The 18735-nt window shown below is 41.1% G+C and overlaps 1 protein-coding gene across 2 annotated transcripts in view; it reads left to right on the forward strand.

Moving 5' to 3' along the window:
• Window positions 1-18730, forward strand: part of LOC113063053 (protein PRRC2C-like) — a 34759-nt gene extending 16029 nt beyond the window's left edge. Inside the window, exons 15-33 of one of the 2 annotated variants that reach the window (XM_026233209.1) lie at window positions 2718-5213; window positions 6041-6201; window positions 6409-6563; window positions 6682-7054; window positions 7226-7311; window positions 7456-7650; window positions 9263-9514; window positions 9839-9931; window positions 10029-10130; window positions 10315-10504; window positions 10604-10801; window positions 11061-11182; window positions 11316-11452; window positions 11531-11786; window positions 11923-12231; window positions 13973-14076; window positions 14711-14837; window positions 14932-15156; window positions 16928-18730. In XM_026233209.1, the coding sequence (XP_026088994.1) occupies window positions 2718-5213; window positions 6041-6201; window positions 6409-6563; window positions 6682-7054; window positions 7226-7311; window positions 7456-7650; window positions 9263-9514; window positions 9839-9931; window positions 10029-10130; window positions 10315-10504; window positions 10604-10801; window positions 11061-11182; window positions 11316-11452; window positions 11531-11786; window positions 11923-12231; window positions 13973-14076; window positions 14711-14837; window positions 14932-15156; window positions 16928-17176 (5830 nt within the window). In that variant the 3' untranslated portion in view covers window positions 17177-18730. The remainder of the gene's footprint in view (window positions 1-2717; window positions 5214-6040; window positions 6202-6408; window positions 6564-6681; window positions 7055-7225; window positions 7312-7455; window positions 7651-9262; window positions 9515-9838; window positions 9932-10028; window positions 10131-10314; window positions 10505-10603; window positions 10802-11060; window positions 11183-11315; window positions 11453-11530; window positions 11787-11922; window positions 12232-13972; window positions 14077-14710; window positions 14838-14931; window positions 15157-16927) is intronic. The other variant, XM_026233210.1, reaches the window with a different exon arrangement.
• The last annotated feature ends 5 nt before the right edge of the window (window positions 18731-18735 follow it).

The following is an 18735-nucleotide window of genomic DNA, read 5'->3' on the forward strand; positions in this document are numbered from 1 at the left end:
TCAGGATATGATGTGTAATGTAGGAGTCAGAATTACTAGGCACGTTAACTTTCACTTAAACTGGTGAATGATCTCTGCTTCAGCGCCGATAGTGAGGAACTACCTGATCTCTGCTTCATTACAGTTTGCACATATTTTGCGACACATTTTTTGTTATTGCCGGGACTGAACCCGGCAATGTTACTAGGTCCCCAACCCAGAATCGATCCCGGGATGTGTTTGCATTCACACAGAAGGCAATCTGCCAATTTTCCGGGACCAATGTGCAGTGTGAAAGGGGGCTCAAGAGACTCAAATCAAACAAACATACATAATGGCACACATGAAACTCACATACTCAAACTCAACATACTGAGGAAACTTTTTTTAAATGTTTAGTTTTGAGCTATTTTGCAAAATATTCTCATGATTGCAAATGTTACATCGATATTTGTTCAACAAACAAGTAGTTAAATACGTTCACTTCCAGAATGAAAATTGTCATTTACTCACCCTCCACTTGTTCCAAACCTGTATAAGTTAACTTATCCTTTAAGTAGTTACTTACATTATAGACACAATGTTGACTCTTTTGTTCAGTTTCACCAATGAAAATAGATCAGAGGGGAGTAGTTCGGTATATTTGGCTAAATGGATTGAAATAGAGCGAGGGATGATGGAAGAGTCGCCGTTATCTGCCCTCATTGCAGACAACAAGTTAAGAACTAGAATTAATAAGGAAACCAACCCATTGATCAATGTATCATTCAAGAATATTAAGATGGTGTGCCTTTGATACTGATTTCTTCAGTATTTTGGGCTTAACCAAAATGACTTTTATAGATCTCTTCAAGTGAGGGATTATTTAGAAAGTAAAATTAAACCAGGAGTACTGTCAAGGGCTGAGTCAGGAATAATAAAGGTTTTCCTAGCAGTATCCAAGGCTCAGCCATGTAATAAGATAATTTCAAAGTTGTATAAGGGTTTTTTCCAAACTTTACCCGAAAATACTCTGTATATAAGGGACAAGTGGATAAGGGAAGGAGACTTAAATATTTCAAATGAAGACTGGGGCAGAATTTGTAGAGCACAGTGGCAATCCACAAGTTCAGCCACATGGAGAGAATTCTGTTGGAAAAACGTTATCAGGTTTTTTACTACACCATCACAGAAAAAAACATCAAGGGAAGGGTACTAGCTGCTGGAGATCATGTGGGGAAATGGAAGCGAACCATTATCACATTTTTTGGAGGTGTCAGAAATTGAATCAATACTGGCATGAGATTAAAGGAGCTCTGACGGCTGTCTTTGGGGTAGAGATTGACTTTACCTGTGAATTTTTATACTTGGGTAATATCCCCTCAGAGAGGTGGAACAGAAATGATAAGAAGTTATTGTTAATTCTCTTAGCAGCTAGTAAAAAAGTAATTACCAGAAAATGGTTCAAATCAGAGTCACCCACGGTGAAGGAGTGGATTGATATAACACATAATATATATGCAATTAAAAAATTATCTTTATCCTTAAGAGCATTAAGGGAAGACTTCCTCCAAATATGGAGTAAATGGATTGATTACATTAAACCAGTATGCCCAGACCTCTTTTGAAAGGTTCAATTTTTTTTTTTTTTTTTTTTTTTTTTTTAAACTTTTGGAATATGGCAATTTTTGGAATCTTCTAAGTAATAGCTCCCCATGTTTTATTGTATATAGTTATTGTTAAGAGGAGGAAACAAAGCACTGGTGACACTTGTAAAAACTTCTTTCCAGGCCTGAGAGAATATACTCTATATTGATAATTGTTTTTATGTATATATGAGTATGGATGTACAGTATAGGTATGTGTTTATTTTTCATTATTATTAATACTGTTTTGATTTATATGTAATTGCATAAACTTTCAAGGGTCTTTGATTTAGGAATATATTGAAGGCTTGCTTTCTGTATTTCCCCTTGAAAAGTAAAAAATTACAAAAAAAAAAAGAAAATAGATCAGAGGTATTGCTCATTCTCCAAGAAACGCTCAGCGTTTTTGTTTCTGAACAATTGTGTTTTGAAGGAATCGGTTGAATGACTACTGGTGGTTTAGTCTCATTTTTTTTAAAGCATACTTTTTCCTCCTGCAAAATGTCTAATTTGTATATTCAAAATTTGAATTAACTTATAACATTATTTACTGCATTTGTAATTTTGCTGTGTAAATTGTTTAACTTAATTGCGAACAGCCCTGTGGTGTATAGATTTTTCTTAATTGTAAGAAATTGACATGAAAGATAATGCATACATTTAATAAGGTTAAAAATATTTGCCTTTACAAAGGTAAATCCCGGTGTAAATATAAAAAAACATACAGATTTTGTATTTTCTGTATTTATTTAAATCTGATAGAACACTGAAAATATTGCTTCTGAATAAATCCTTTACACCACCAGAAATGTCGGTGATGCGGTGCTTTTGTGGTTACTTTGACCTTTTTCATATCTGTAGACAATATCCCATAAAATGTATATCATAATAGCATTTTCAACGGCAACTATTTTTTCTTTTTACACTAAATGAGTTAAAAGTTACATATACATGTTATATAATGTCTTTTGTCACTACAAGTTTGGTCTTAAATTTCAAAAAGTAGAAATTAAAAAGGCCTTAAAGTCTTGAACTTAACTTTTTCATATCTGAAGACACCCTGTTGTTGAACAATTATTAAGACCAATTTTTCCCCTTTCCCTCTTAAAATAGATTGGATGCTGGTCTGGAGCTAGATAGAGGTCTATCAGGTGTCTATCCTCGGGACCATAGCCCACTTGAGCCCCGGGGCAAGAGCCACTTCTTCAGGGATTCATCTGAAACCTTGGCTTCTTTTAGTCATGTCTCGGAAGAGGTTCCAGGTCTCCTACAGACTGACAGAACCCCAGTCATCCCTTCTTTTGAACCTGAGGAGACTAACCTCTCTGGTGCAGATGAGGTGGAAGCCATTGGACAGGCTGTATTGAAACGTAGTATCTCTCAAGGCTCAAGTCACTCTCTGAAACTGGAAGAGCCCAGATTTGAAGGACTTACCATAGCACAGAAATCCCTGGACTTCCCTGATACTGTGGAAAGACCTGAGGACAAGTCTAGAAAGGAGCCTTTTGGACAGGGGTCTGTGATCAACAGCCGTTCCACTCCTCCTGTGGCTAATGATGGTATGCACAAAACCGACAAGCTTACTTTACCTGCACCCAGCAAGCAGAAGTCAGAGATGCGCTGGGGATCCCGTGGATCTGGATCTGGAAGGAGAGAGGGTCCTGGAGCAGAGCGGCCAGTAAGGAGATCTGGACCCATTAAGAAACCTGTGTTGAGAGACATGAAGGAAGAGAGGGAACAGAGAAGAGAGAAAGAAGAGCAGCACGAACGAGGGGATCGATCCAAAAAAGAGGGTGCTGCTCCTAAGGGTGTTACTTCAGCTGCTGTAGAAGCATCTGATAGACCTAAGCCCTATGGTGATGGTAAGAAAGTAGTGGTAGAACCTGAAGTGGGAATAGCAACTGGTGGAACAAAATCCAGAGATCTGCAGACAACTGTATGTCCTGCAGCTACATCTCTTGCTGAGGATAAACCAGACAAGCCTCCATCTAATGACAAACGTAATGAACCCAAACTACCATCTCGCAAAGAGTCCAACCTCCCTCCCAGAGCTTACAGGAGAGATGAGAGGGAGCGGGGCAGAGATGAGAGGGAGCGGGGCAGAGATGAGAGGGAGCGGGGCAGAGATGAGCGGGAGAGGGGCAGAGATGAGAGGGAGCGAGACCGAGAGAGGGAAAGAGATGTGGAAAGAGAGAAGGACTGGCTTTCTGATTACAAAAGCCGTGGTCGGGGAGAGTACTATTCCCGTGGCCGAAGTTACAGAGGCAGCTATGGTGGGAGGGGCAGAGGTAGCCGTGGTCGTAGTCGAGGGGACTACTCGTACAGAGAGCCACGGTCACGCTCGGATTTGCCATTAGGTGCCACAGGGACAGCTAGTTTCCGCTGCAGAGAAGAGAGTGAAACCCGTAGCGAGAGCTCAGATTTTGAAGTCTTGCCTAAGCGCAGACGCAGGCGAGGCTCGGACACAGATTCTGAAAGTGAAGGCAGAGAATCTGCCAGTGACACTGGAGCATCAGATCGTGAGCCCAGCTCCAAACCGAGCAGACCCATCCGTCACGAGCTGCTGGAATCTCAATCCTCTAAATCTGGTTCTGGTTTTGCAGCTGGAAATCTTTCTGAGAAACCTGTGTCTCGAGATGAAGATGGGCGACCCAAACCAGGTTTTTTGTTAAAGGGTGAGGCCACACGCCGAGGCAAAGGAGGATTGCACAGCAGGCGAGGTGGTGGCAGGGAGCGAGGTGGCCACAGATCTGCTCCTTTCCGTCGGGCCCCTGTTAAAGAGGCCTCACAGTGGCCCTTGAAGCCCATGGAGACCTTTCGGCCAGAGGAAGCAGAGACCTCGCGTATTGATAGTACCCACTCTGAAAGACGGCACATCAAGTATGACAACAAGAAGATTGGAGAGGGAGGACAAAGCTTCCGGGAGAGGCCCCGGAGACCAAGGGCAGCCCGTCCTCCCAGACAAGACAAGCCCCCACGTTTTCGGAGGCTTAAAGAACGTGAGGCAGCAGTGTTTGCTGGGGAAGCGATTCCTGGTGTGCCAGTACCTACATCAGTCTCCCCTATGCGGTCCAAAGCTCCTGGAACGCTGGTCTCTTTGCCAGAGGGAGTGGCTGATACCAGAACAGCACCTTCTCTGACTCCTGATGTAACTTCCCCTGAGCTTCCTGTCCCAGAGACCGTTGTCCCTGAAATGGGAGCCACCACTGTAGCTGCTGCTGGTAGCAAATCACCTGACTTGTCCAATCAGAATTCTTCTGACCAGGCCAATGAGGAGTGGGAGACGGCCTCTGAGAGTAGCGACTTCAACGAAAGGAGAGAGCGAGAGGACAAGAAGCAACTTGAAGCAGCCATGACTTCAACCACCGCTGCTACTACCACCTCCACCATGCCAACACAGATCTCTGGAGGACAGAGCAAATCACCAACAGAAAGTGTGGTAATCCCTAAACGGGAGATCGCCTCGGTAGCCAAGAGAAGCTTCTCAAGCCAGCGGCCTGTGGATCGACAGAACCGCAGAGGAAATAGTGGGCCTAAAACTGGTCGAGGGTATCCTGCAGGCAAGAGCGAGAGAAGGGGAGGATCTGGAGCCAAATTGGGACGCAGGGGGTGAGTACTGAACAGTGTTGTCTTAGGAACCAAAAAGTTATAATGTAGCCGTTTATAGGAGAAATGCATCTGTTATGGTTTAAAGCAGGGCTGTTAAATTCAGCTTCTGAAGGGCATCTGTCCTACAGAAATTAGCTTGAACCCTAATTAAACACATCTGATCAAGGTCTTAAGGGGTGCAAAAAACTTTAAAGCAGTTGTTATAGCTAAACTCAATGGGACAGTGACCCTCCAGTTATTAGGTTTGTCATTAAACCTTGAACCATCAATGTCATCGATGAGTTTCTAGGTTGATGACGCCTCTTTGACATCTGGTGGAGGTTTGATTTTGTTATTACTGAGAAAATTGTGACCTCTGAAAGCTTTGTAAGCCTAACTTTATCGTTAACCAGTTGCACCAAAGGACTCTACTGTCTACTTGGGCAGTTGCGGTTAAAGTTGAATGAATTGCTAGTTTAGCGCACATCTCTAAATTAAATATGAAATTGGTATACACGTTTGTAACTTGAATAGCATTTGAAGAGAGTGACTAAATCACAAAACAAACTGTAAAGTGTTCATCTACGAATTGGGTATATTTAGGAATATTTAGATCTGATTTGACAGATTATTTTAATAAATATGAAAAACCTAACGCTGTACACCTATGTCACATGTAACTTTAGAGATGTTCCCTAAACATCCAACGTCAAGCCTTCTGACAGTGGGCTGAATTTCCAAACCTTTGATGCAACTATCTCTCACTCTAACTTTTCTCTTGCTTTTTCCCCCAACAACCCTCCGATTCTAATTTATTACTGAGCTAATATTTTCTCTGTTTCCTGCAGTGCTGCTGCTCAGAATGCAGAGGCTGGTCAGGCCAGTACGGGTCAGAAAGTTGGGAAAGAACCAGCGTCCAGTCGCCGGAAAGAGGAAGCAAAACATGCTGTCAAAAAACCCAAAGAGAAAGAAAATGCTTTGTCTCAATTCGATCTCAACAATTATGCCAGTTAGTATTCAATACTCTGTATATTTTTGATGCACCTTGAAATTTATAAATTTAATATTTAGTAAAATTTGTTCCTAGCTGTACATTATTTGCAAGTACAGCTTCAGTATTAAAATAGTTATTTAATTACTTGGTCTTAACATTTAAACTGAATAAAATGTAGGTTATTCTTTTTTTGGATACTCATTTATCATATTTCTGCCCCAGGTGTAGTGATCATTGACGACCACCCAGAGGTCACAACGCTTGAGGACCCTCAGTCAAACACAAACGATGATGGGTTCACTGAGGTTGTTTCACGGAAGCAGCAGAAACGTTTGCAGGATGAGGAACGAAGGAAGAAAGAAGAGCAGACTGCACAGGTGAGGAAAGGAGGGGAATGTCTTTAGTTCAATTCATTACATGCATTGCATTGTGGCAATTGGTACACAAGACATCATCTCATCCGATGTATTCTGCAACTCTCCTTATGCTGTGCAGAACTGGAGTAAAAAGGGCTCTGGTGAAAAGGGCAGGGGAGGTGGCGGTTCTAAACTCCCTCCACGATTTGCCAAAAAGCAACAACAGCAGCAAGGATTGGCAGCTGGGCAGCAGCAACCGTCAGCTCCAGCTCCACAGACCCAGGCTGTCCCTCAGCAGACTCCACCACAGCCAGCTATCTCTGTGTCGCAGCACAGCCTGCCTGCCTCTAACCAGAGTCCTATCTCACCCCAGCCCCTTGAGGGTGCGGTGGCACCTCTGGCCCCCTCACCTGTAGACTTCCCTGCCAAGAGTCAGACGCACAACACACTGGGTACAGAACTGTGGGAGAACAAGGTGGCTGGCTCCACTGTTCTCTCTGATGTCAAAAAACGTAAGTTCCTCACTTTAAAGCCATGTTTACATGAAGTTTTAGTTTAAGAAACTATTTGTAACCATTCATAAAGAACAATTAAAGCCAATGAGGTTTTTCTTGACAAATTTGTTCTTTGATTAATTTTACAACATAGTAACAGTTGGTTATCTTATTGTCTTGCTATTATAGTTGGACCTATCAGCCCTCCCCAGCCTCCATCTGTCAGTGCCTGGAACAAACCCCTTACTTCATTTACTGGGCCCGTTACACCTGAGGTGAGAGGAAGATATTGAAATTTGTAATAATTTAAAAATGTTTTTAAGCAAGCTGTTTTCCAAAATGCTATGTTAACTGGCTGACCTACACCATTTTTTATTTTCTGAACGTTAAGTGCTGATGTTTTTGTGGTTGTGTTTTAGGGTGTGAAATCGGGAACAGAAGGTGGGGTTGAGCTGGGCATGGACAGCATCCAGTTTGGTGCCCCGTCTTCAGCAGGAAGCACTGACAGTGACGGAGTGCCCGCCCTTCTAGAGAAAACCTCTGATAATAAACTACCTGAACCCAAAGAGCAAAGACAAAAACAGCCTCGTGCTGGACCTGTCAAACCTCAGAAGGTAGTTCCTGCTTTTATCTCAAAGGACCAATTTACAGCAGCATTTACATCACATAATACAGCATATTTCCAAATGAAATGGGATACTTACCAAGACGTGTTACAGGTCTTAATTTCATTGTTGTTTGGATTAGGGATGGGTCACGGTTTTCGAATATTCGATTAGTTGATTTTAATTACGGAATATCGATTAGGCTTTGTGATTATTTTCTAAGGATGTGAACCGTGCCTGAGCGCGTCTTACCCCCAAAGGCCGGTTCGGTTGACTGAGATCTCTCCGTGCCACACTCAAATGTGGTTGGTTGGAAGAGGTGGGCCAGAGCGCGGTTCAGTTTAATTAGAGTGCAGTACGCATGCAGTGAGCGCTAACTGTGCCGGAGCAGGGAACTATTGATGCGTGCAGCATGATTACGTGTCTTCTGTGTCACCATATCCCAAACTACTCAAAATAATAAACCACAAAGTTAACAAAATGATGCACTCCTCTGTGCTGAGCGAGAAACTTCCTGTTTCCCACGTATTAAGTCGTGATTACGAGCTAGCTGCATTAATATTTGTTATTTGTTGGAAGAATAAAATGTAATATTCCACTGGTTGGTAGCCACAAACATTTACTGCCCATATTTATATACTTTTTTTTTTACTCTGTTATGTTGATGTTTCTGAAGTTAATAACATTATGTGACTATTCACAAGCTTTTAATTATGGTATAAATGCTTGGAAATATGTAATGTTTTAATCACAATAAGATTTGGGCTTGGTTACTTTTTATTATAACACAAAACCTCAGCCTTCTGTCAAAGATAAAATACAAACAATATTTTTTTTTTACACTCTTTAATTTGTAATAAGACATTCGCCTCCTTTCAAGCTGCATGTGAATCAATTATATTTTTCTGTTTAATATGTGCAGCACAAAATAAAAACGAATAAATATTTGAGTGCATGTTGGAAAAAAAAGTTGTTATATACAAATGAGTGTCTCGTGAAATAAATCAATTTGAGTAAAAAAAAACAAAAAACATTAAGCTTATTACTGTTTAGTTTTAAACGTGAAGAATGACGGGTGCCACTATTATACAGGTGTAATATATTTTACTTCACGCAATGTAACATGATTTTATTATCGTAACTTTTACTTTATTCCTAAAATATTATGACGCTAATAATTGATTTTCATGCGTTTTTTTTCTGAGAATGATAAATGGATCAAAAATGCTCAACTCACTGTCTTGTGCTGGCCACTTTGTAGGCTATTTAAAAAACAAACAAACTTGAATTTAACAAACATAAAATGTTCCATCATATTTCTGAATTAAATAAAGAATCTAAATGAAATGTGATCACTTTGCCATTAAAAACCAAAACTAAACTATTACAATGGCTTCAACAGCAGCTGTGTATTGAGGACAGTGACACGGGCTTGGGTCGGACTCGGGCAGAGAATTCTGATTAGCCCCGGGCCGTGTAAGGCTTTATATTAGTTCCCTCGTTTCAATTAAAAGCTCTGAAAAAGTAAAAACTGAATTTTTACTAGTTGTCCCAGACTTTACAGATACTTCTATATAGGTGTGTAATGTACATTGTTTAAAACTCAAATTTTCCTCCTCAGTTACCTGACATCCCCCCTCCAGAGCACAAGGAATATAAACCTGGTCCCATTGGCAAAGAGCGTTCACTCAAGAACCGTAAGGCTGCTAAAGATGTGCGTCAGTCCGATGGAGAGGTCTTGGATAAAAATGGAGCTAGAGGAAGCCGAGACAGAGACTCCAGCTCACCCACTAAAGACAAAGTTCCTGAGCTGAGTGGAGACATCGAGGGCATGATCACTGCTCCAACAGCGGAGTACTCCTGCAGCTCTAAGGTGCAATTTAATATATCTTTGCTTCATTTCTTTTTATTAAACGTTTTATGGGTCATGTCATTTTGAATGAACAGTTTTCTAGGTTTACTTTGTCATTTATTATTCCAATTTTTACTTAATAAACTGTTAATTGCCTTATTTTACAATACTGTTGTTTTTACTATATTTTTTGATCAAATGTATGGATCTAACTTGGTGAGTGTAACAAACTTTTTAAAAACATTAATCTTACCAACCCCAAATTTTTAATGGTACTATTAATATTATTGAAAAACATAGTTGTAAAGAAGTTGTTTTCTGACAATGTGTCGGTTTATTTTGCAGGAATCAGTGACTGACTACACAATCCCATCTTCCTCGTTAGCGGACAACGTCCCCACTGCAGGGACCAAGATGGAGGAGAGCCTCGTGGCACCTGTACGTGCTTCAGTGCTGTAATCGATATGCGTGTGTATAGGGTTTCTCTCTCTCTCTCTGTGCGTGTGTTCTGATAGTTTTTTGGTCGTTGGTCCAGGTGGCGCTCCCGCACCCAATGCCTATTCAGCGAAGAGAAGCCCTGCAGCAGAGCTCAAGCCTTGCCACAGTCTCTCCTGCTACTGTTGACCTCACACTTAAAGTAAGACGCAGACACTGAATGATTCATTGGAAAGTCAGAATAAATGTGATGTTTCATTCACAAATCCTGATCCACTAATCAAAAGCTTTAACAAATGGAGTCAAAATGTACTTTACACAATTAAAGCAGTGGAGATATGCTACCAGGATCATCTTTTAAACTGCTCCTCATTGTTTTCTTGCAGATGGAATCTGCGCGCAAGGCTTGGGAGAACTCGCCTAGTCTTGTGGAAAAGAGCTCTCCGGTCACCTCCTCTGCTTCCCCAATCACCAGTGGAGGAGGAGGAGCAGGCAGTGCCTCCTTCAGTTCCTTCTCTAGTGCTTCAGTGCCTCAGATACCTGTGGCCTCGGTCACCCCCAGCACCTCCCTGTCCGGTAAGTGTTCATGTGGACCAGAACACCGCATGAATGGGTACGAAAGAAGGAAAAAAACACACATGGGCCGAATTTTAATAGTGGGCTTCGGTTCTACAGGATCTGCAACCTACACAACATCCTCTCTCAGCACGAAGAGCACATCAGCCTCTGACCCTCCCAACATCTGTAAGGTGAAGCCCCAGCAGCTGCAGAGTTCAGGGATGTGCAACACTAACTTCTCCCACCTGGGCTGTGCTCCATCTCTGTTACCGCAGCAACAGGCCCCACAGGTGTTCGTATCCCAGTCTGCAGCAGGTAAAAGCCCACATCACCCTCAAGTTTGAACATTGTTTCTACTTCTCCAATTCAATAATTTAGAAGCCATTATACACTTTTTGATCATTATAACATTTTTTATTAATATATTGCATTGTTTCTGATTAAAAGTATTAATCGTAAAAAAAAATGTACTGACTTCAGACTATATTTATGTTTCTTGTTTGTATGACATTATTTTGTCTATATCTACGTGTTATTCTTTTGAATAAGTGATCATCTGTTTCTTACGGTGTAGGTTCTGCGGCCCAAATCCCGGCTTTCTACATGGACACCAGCCACTTGTTCAGTGCGCCCCACCCTCGCTTGGCTCCTCCTTCTATAGCACAGCAGCAAGGCTTTCAGCCTGGACTCTCACAGGTATTTAGTTCTGGTGGTCCCACACCAGCAGGATCAGACATTCAAGTCATGATTCATAATTGTTGTTTTCAGTGGTCTAATTTTCCTGAAGTTGTGGTTGGTTAACACCCTTTTGATTTCTCTCTTTCTCTAGCCTACAGCGGTGCAACAGATCCCCATCCCCATTTACGCTCCTCTGCAGGGGCAGCACCAGGCCCAGCTGAGCCTCAACACTGGACCTCCGGTGTCTCAACCTCAAGACCTCTTCAGCTCCTCCATGCAGTCCTACAGGTATTACAGACCGAGCTGCTGTTAACTCTGAAACATCCCAAAAATGACGTAATGTGTAATCTCTCAATCAATTTATAGTATGCTGTCTTGTCTACTCAGGTCTCAACAGGCATTCATGCAGAACAGCCTTTCCCAGACGTCTCCCATGATGCTGTCTGGGACTCCACTGCACAGTTACCCCGGAGTGCAGCCCCCAGATTTGGGCAAGCCTCAGTCCAGCCTGGCCTATCAGCAGACCTCAAACACCCAACACATCCCCATCCTGTTTGAGCCCCAGCTGAATCAGCCTTCTGGCATGGGAGGATCACAGCTTATAGACACACATCTACTGCAGGTCAGAATTCAATTTCTCCCGATGGTGGCCTAGTATATACCCCCCCACACACCTTTTTTATTTGTTCAGTCTGTCATGATTGTGATCTAAATTCTGCTGTATTTCTCTCTCTCTCTCACACTGTGATGATCTGCAGCGTCAGGGAATGAGTCAGCACTCAAACCTGTACTCTGGACAAGTTCAGCAGCAGAGCAGCTACTACAGCTCAACACAAAGTCCCAACTCTGCCCTGCAGCAGGTGACCGTTCCTGTGCCGGGTTCACAGATGTCTTTGCCCAATTTCGGCTCTGGTGGTGGTCAGCCACTCTTGGCTTTGCCTCAATCCCTACCTCCGACACCTCCCCAAGCCCCGCCCCCCAGCCTCAATCGCCAGCCCCCCAGCAATCCTCCCTACCGTGGCCTTATTGGCCAGAATACACACAGTATGATGCAACATTCCAATAAGGTACGCTTATAACATTAGGTTTAATTTGTTACTTTTCTTTTTTTTTTTTTTGCAAATTTATTGCACTTCGTTATTTCATTTACTGTTAATAATGAAGTTAATTGTAGACCAGGAATATTTACTCCTGTTGCTACTTGACAATTGTTAATTTTGGGCCCTGTTTATATTAATACACACAAACATTAATGGCATTTTCTTTTCTTTTTATCCTTTCATCTCAGCCTAATTATTTATGAGAGAGGCATTGCTTTTTCACCACCTACTGTTAGAGAGTGAAATTGTATTTTCATTTTGTTCCAAAAAAAAAAAAAAAACTGTAATATTTAGGGATGCACCGAAATGAAAATTCTTGGCCGAAACCGAAAACCGAAAAAGAGAAAACCAAGGCCGAAAACCGAAACCGAAACACCGAAATAAATTATGCCAATTATTAGTACCATTGCATTTATTGCTATGACCGTGTACTAACTTTACTAAAATTAAGACATTGCAATTGCATAAATTAATATTAAAGTTTCAAAGATAATTACAATTACATAACTTATTTAAAAAAAAAACACACAAAAATACATAATTACAAATGATGCAAATATGTATTAAGCACATTGCAACAATGCACAGTATAAAATAAAATTCAAACTAAAAATGTATCCCACTCATGTGTATATTTAATAATAATGTACAGGCCTACTGGCCTGCAGAAAGGTTTTAAAATGAGCAGTTCTCTCATAAAAACAAAGTGCATTTAGGTGAAGTGCATTTGAAATTTTTCTCTGTAGGACTAGAAAGTGCATTACTTCTCCAGTAGGCAAGACTGTTATCACTTCTGGGGATGGGGACTTCAGACAGATAACCATCTAGCTGTTGAGCAGTTGAGCTTGTCATCTGCCTGACATTTGAGAAATATTTGAGAGAGTGTATTTAAATAGGGCCAGGGCATAAATGAACATTTTTATCAAATTAAAGCAGAAATCTAGCAGAAAATCTAGCATAAATATAGCTACAATCTGATATTATGTATGTATATATGTTTGTGTGTGTGTATAAGAACAAAATAGCCAACGTATTATTATTATTTGAGGCACTTTCTTGCAGAATTCCACTGAACATATCACACAACGATGGTGCATGCCACTCATCTGGTGCAGAGATCAGTCTTTTTTTCTGCGCTCTGATCTGTCTCCTGCACTTGGCGCTTCTCCGTCTCCACGCGGGTTCTCCGCATCCAGCGCGGCCTGGATCATTTCTCGTGCGCGCTGCCTTATTTCCGCATCCAAGTAATGGTCTTTATAACGCGGATCAAGCACATTCGCGATGAAGTGCAGAGGATCCGAAAAGATCTCAGTGAGAAGTGTGTTAACAGACTCTTTAAGACTGTACTTTTCTTTGTTTTCACTTCGTGGTCCGTCTTAATCTCTTTGTTAGGAGACGCTTTAGTGCTGCGAATAAAGGAATACGAAGAGAGAGAATGTTCTCACTGGTGTGAAGTGAATGTCGCGTGGAGCTCGTGGTCTTTGCTATGCAGGTGCACGTGCAGGTCGCGGTTTCTGTTTGCGTCATCACAACATTTCGGCCGTGTTGTTTCGGTGATAAAAGTCTATCGGCCGAAAACCGAAAAGGCCATTTTCGGCCGAAAATTTTCGGTGGCCGAAATTTCGGTGCATCCCTAGTAATATTACTGTAGTCTAAAAGCTTATCCTACATGGGGCATATTGAAGCATTTGTGGTTTTTCTGTTCTAGATGTGTGAGATGGATCTGAAGCTCTTCAGTGGTGGAATGGATATGAAGCCTGGAACTCCACCTGTCAGCGCCAGAAGCACTACCCCCACTTCTAGCCCTTATAGGTATGTCTATGCACGCAAAGCCATCCAGATTAAGGACCAGACACACCAAACCATCATCAAAGACATAGTGGTGACAAAAGCCTTGCAGTGTCTGCAATGTTGGGCTTTAAAACACCGCAAAGACTACTGTCAACAGGCAACTGTGCACACTCTGTGCTTACATAAGAGGAAATAGCTGTCCACACCATTAGTTGGTTGTATTCGACGTAGGACTGTGAATATGCACTACTGATCGAAAAAAAATGTGCCACATATTTTAGAAGTCATAATAATATGCTGATTTGATGGACAAGAAATATTATTTTTTTGCTGCTGTATATTTTTGTGGAAACTGATATCCTAAACTTTTTTAAATTATAGTGTAAGGCAAAAAAAAAACTAATTCTGATTCTTAAACAACCAAAGCAATATCCCTCACCGATTGGGCATGTTGAATTACCAGTGAAGCCTTTGACTTGTGGCAGCTGTACAGAACACAATGCAAAAACAAATGCTTAATATCAGCCTGATATTGGCCAACCGATGACGGTTGACTTGGTGTCTCATGGCCTTCATGTACAGTGGATGCATATCCCTGCTCTGTTGTAGCCGTATTTTGTACGTTTTCTGACAGCTTCCTTGTTTGTGTTCTCAGGGTGTGCTCCACAAGTCCCAGTAGTCAGTCTAGCAAGATGAACAGCATGCTGTATCCCAAACAGTTCCAGTCGGGATCTGCAGGAATGCGCATTGCCCAGCACTTCCCAGGACCGTTCAACCCACAGGTCAGTTACTACAGACACAAAGTAAGTTGTTGGAAATTTATTTTGATCACACTTCTTGAGCATTAACAGCATTTCCCGTCCGTCACATAAACAGATGTTGTCTCAGGCTAACATGGTGTCTCCATTGGTGCGTCAATCCCATGCAAACTCATTTCCTGGAGGGGTACAGCGTTCACCCATGGGTCCACCCATGTCCTCTAATCTGAGTGGGGGTCTAATGCCCCATCCAAGACCCCAGCATCCTCCACGTGGACCTTCTGGTCCCTCGTTAGCTCCCCGTGGCACACAAGCTGCTCTGAAAGCAGAGCAGGACCTTAAGGTGAGTGTTATCACCACATTTAAATAAATAAGATGATTTTGATTTGAAGAGTACAATAATTCTGGCTAAAATCTACATTTAGCTAAATATTAGTTTTTCTGTACACAGTGATTTAGAATTTGAAACCTACAAGTGTGTTTTTATGATGGCATTAACTGTAAATTGTTAATTGTAATCAGAATAGCCTAATAGCTTTAGTTTTATTTTAGTGTAGTGAATGGTAACTCCTTTTTAAAAAGCATAACTTCTGTTTTTGAAATGTAATGTTAGTGTTAGAAAATGGAATTTCTCTATATATATATATATATATATATATATAGGGAGTTTTTTTAACCCTTTTTTGTACTCAACATAAAGCATATCTATTAGGGCTGGGCAATTTAACACGTTATTGCGTTAATGCATTAATTTATTAACGCCAACAATTATTTTTTCGTGCGTTAACGGTTTTCTTTATTATTATGAGTCTGTTGCTCACTGACTCTGAATACACATACAGACAAATCATGGGTCACAGGAGGTGATGCTCCCGGTCAAATCATTTATGCTAAGCATCAACATTCACAAACCACCCCACACATGTATATATTTTTTTTTCAACTTGAATATTGTGTTGATCGGTTTGAGAAGCTGCTTTTAAAGGCGCTTTATAAAATCTGTTCATTTATTATTATTATTATTATTATTATTATATAACAACTGAACTGCGCTCTTGCCCACCTCTTCCAACCGAACCAGGGACTGCTAGACAGAACAAACACACTAATCAAATGCACAACGGCGAGGTTAAGATTGTCTAGTGAGAGCACACCCTAACTACTCTTCTGCATCCTGCACATACGAGTCTCTACCCACCCATCAAGTGTTGTCCCGCGCCAAACTCTGCTGCGATGGTCGTGCAGGTCTCTTATAGGAAGATGCCTGTTATAATGTTATGATCGAGGCACTGGACTTTAAACATAACTTGATTTTCTATAAATATAACATATTTTCTATGAAAACATTATTGTCCTGGCAGTGACAAAAAGCTTCTTTTATATTTAATGTTATAAGTTAAAATTTAGGCTGCTGTAAAAAAAACCCTTATTTGTTTAAAGTGTTTGCCAACCAAATGTTATTACACTTTTGTTCATATAGCAGTAGGCCTACATTTTAAATGAAAAAAAAAAGCACAATACACTACTTTTGAATGCATTATTAGTTTTCTGCGTAATGTGATTAATTTGCGATTAATCGCAGACAATGTGATTTAAAAAAAAAAAAAAAAAAAAGTTAACCGTTGCCCAGCACTTATTTATACACACACACCCATATGTGTGTGTGTGTGTGCCTACATGGTTACACTCACTTTATTTTTTTGTCATACCCTTTAATATGAACATTGCTTCATTGGACAACATTGGTCAGGGTATAAAATATCATTTACAGATTTATTTATCCCAATAGAAAAATTCTGAAAATACTGAGATATATACTATACCATTTAAAATACAGAGAGATGATTTTAACAATATGATAAAACTCTCTTAGCATTTTTTTTTATAAATAAAATGTTCCATGTAAGACAAGCACTGAATTATAGGGTAGAAATTAATAAAACTTTACCTTGTCCAGTATCCGTATCCTGTAATGGGACCTTTGAATATTTTTGTGGGCAATGGGGGACCTTGGAGTCACAATTTTAGAAGCGCTACTTTAGAGGTTATACGTGTAATCATTTTCTGTATTGGCTTTGAATGTTCATCTTTCTCTCTCTCTCTCTCTCTCTCAGGCTAGACAAAGAGCAGAGGTACTACAGTCTACCCACAAGTTCTTCTCTGAGCAACAACAACTCAAGGCTCCAGTCAGCAAACCGTCCCGTATAGAAGCAGGCAAACCCACTGACAGCATCACTTCAAATCACCAGGGGGCGCCATCAGACCGCACAGAGTCTGACAAATCTGTACCTTTAGCAACAACCAAACCCATCCGGACGGGTCCAATCAAACCACAGGCCATCAAACCAGAAGAGAGCAAATAGTCCTTACTGCTTCTGGATGGACAGATGGATGGAAGGATGGACTGAGAGGCCGAGTGCTGAGGGGAGGGGGGGGGTGTCCTACAGCACCTGAAAGTGGTAGAAAAGTGTTGGGAAGTAGAGTGATGGAGGTTAGTTTTGTGAGGTGCTGTGCATTTCCCTCACACTTACTGTGCCTGTTTTCCTCATCCTTTTATCAGTCCATCCATTCTCTCCTCCGCTGTGATTGGCATTACAGAGAAAACGCCCCTCCATTGTGTGAACTGTACATCCTCAGTGAACAATGAAGGTAGACATCAACATGAGTTACACTTGCTGCTGAGAATGCCATTTTTATAGCAACACGATTTACTTTTTACTTTCTCATTTTCATGTAGAGAAACACATTTTAGGCAGGCAAATGTCTCTTTTTTTGATTGAAGATGTTTTCCCCACATTATCTTTTTTTTTTTCTTCTCCATGTTCTCAAGCAATGTTTCGGTTATGGCGATAAAGATACAATAAAATGTCTACACACACACACACACATACTCTAGCATACCTTTTATTATGTGTATGTGTGTACACCTCTCTTAAAATGACTTATGACTTCAACCTTGTGTATTGGCCTTAACAATACATAGAACATTATTTCAGCTGATTAGGAATTGATTGCAATCGATAAATTAATCTGATACATCTGCAGTCTCCACTGTGAGCCTTCCCTTTTGCCTTCTTGGTAGTCTCAAGAATCAAAGATTGTGTTTGCGTGTGCGCAAAATACCCTTGAAACTTTATCCAAAGTTTAGGCGTCAAGAGACCTGAGTCCTTTTAAGATGAATATATATGATTTTGACAAAGACGGTTCAGCTTGGTCAACAGATAGTAGAATTATGACGGAATATTTTCTTTTTTGTAAACGGTTCCTCCAGACCAGGCCTATGTTTGATTGTGTCCTAAGCTTAAGCCCCTCCCCTTTTCTGTGAATGAGGACAGATGTAGACACGCCCACTTCTGTAACTCCAGTCTTTTACCTTCCAGCCTCTCCACACAGCTCCCAACCATGCTGCTGACCAGCTTTGACTCTCCTGACCAATCACTGCAGAGGAGGGGTGGAGTTTAGGTTGGGGTGAGTGGTCATGCAATTTAGGTTCAGTGCTAAAGAGCGTAGCTGCAATTTTAGAAAAGAAACGTCGAGTGTGAGGCTGCCAGACTGAATAGGGGGGTTTGGGGCAAAAGTGATGAGTCTTGAACAGAGATGACCATGTTTTGGACTACTCTTTTATGGTGACCACAGGCCTGGGTATATAAGGTCTTTCTCCAAACCACTCCCTTGGGTTGCTATTGAAAAGAAGGGGCCTGCAGTTGAACAAGGGTTTCAGTACAGCCCCCTCATTTCTTGTTTAGTAGGAATGAGAAACTACAAACAAAAGGGGAGGAGAGGAAATGTTTTTGTTTTCTTTTTCTGTTTTTGTTTTACTTGTACAGGGGTTAAATTGCTGTATTAAAATATGTAAGGTCTTATTTACATTCTCCTGGTTTGGTTACAGAAATTAATAAAATATGCTGTAAAAATGAGCTGT

The sequence above is a fragment of the Carassius auratus genome, chromosome 45, assembly GCF_003368295.1.
Source record: "Carassius auratus strain Wakin chromosome 45, ASM336829v1, whole genome shotgun sequence".
Classification (NCBI taxonomy): Eukaryota; Metazoa; Chordata; class Actinopteri; order Cypriniformes; family Cyprinidae; genus Carassius; species Carassius auratus.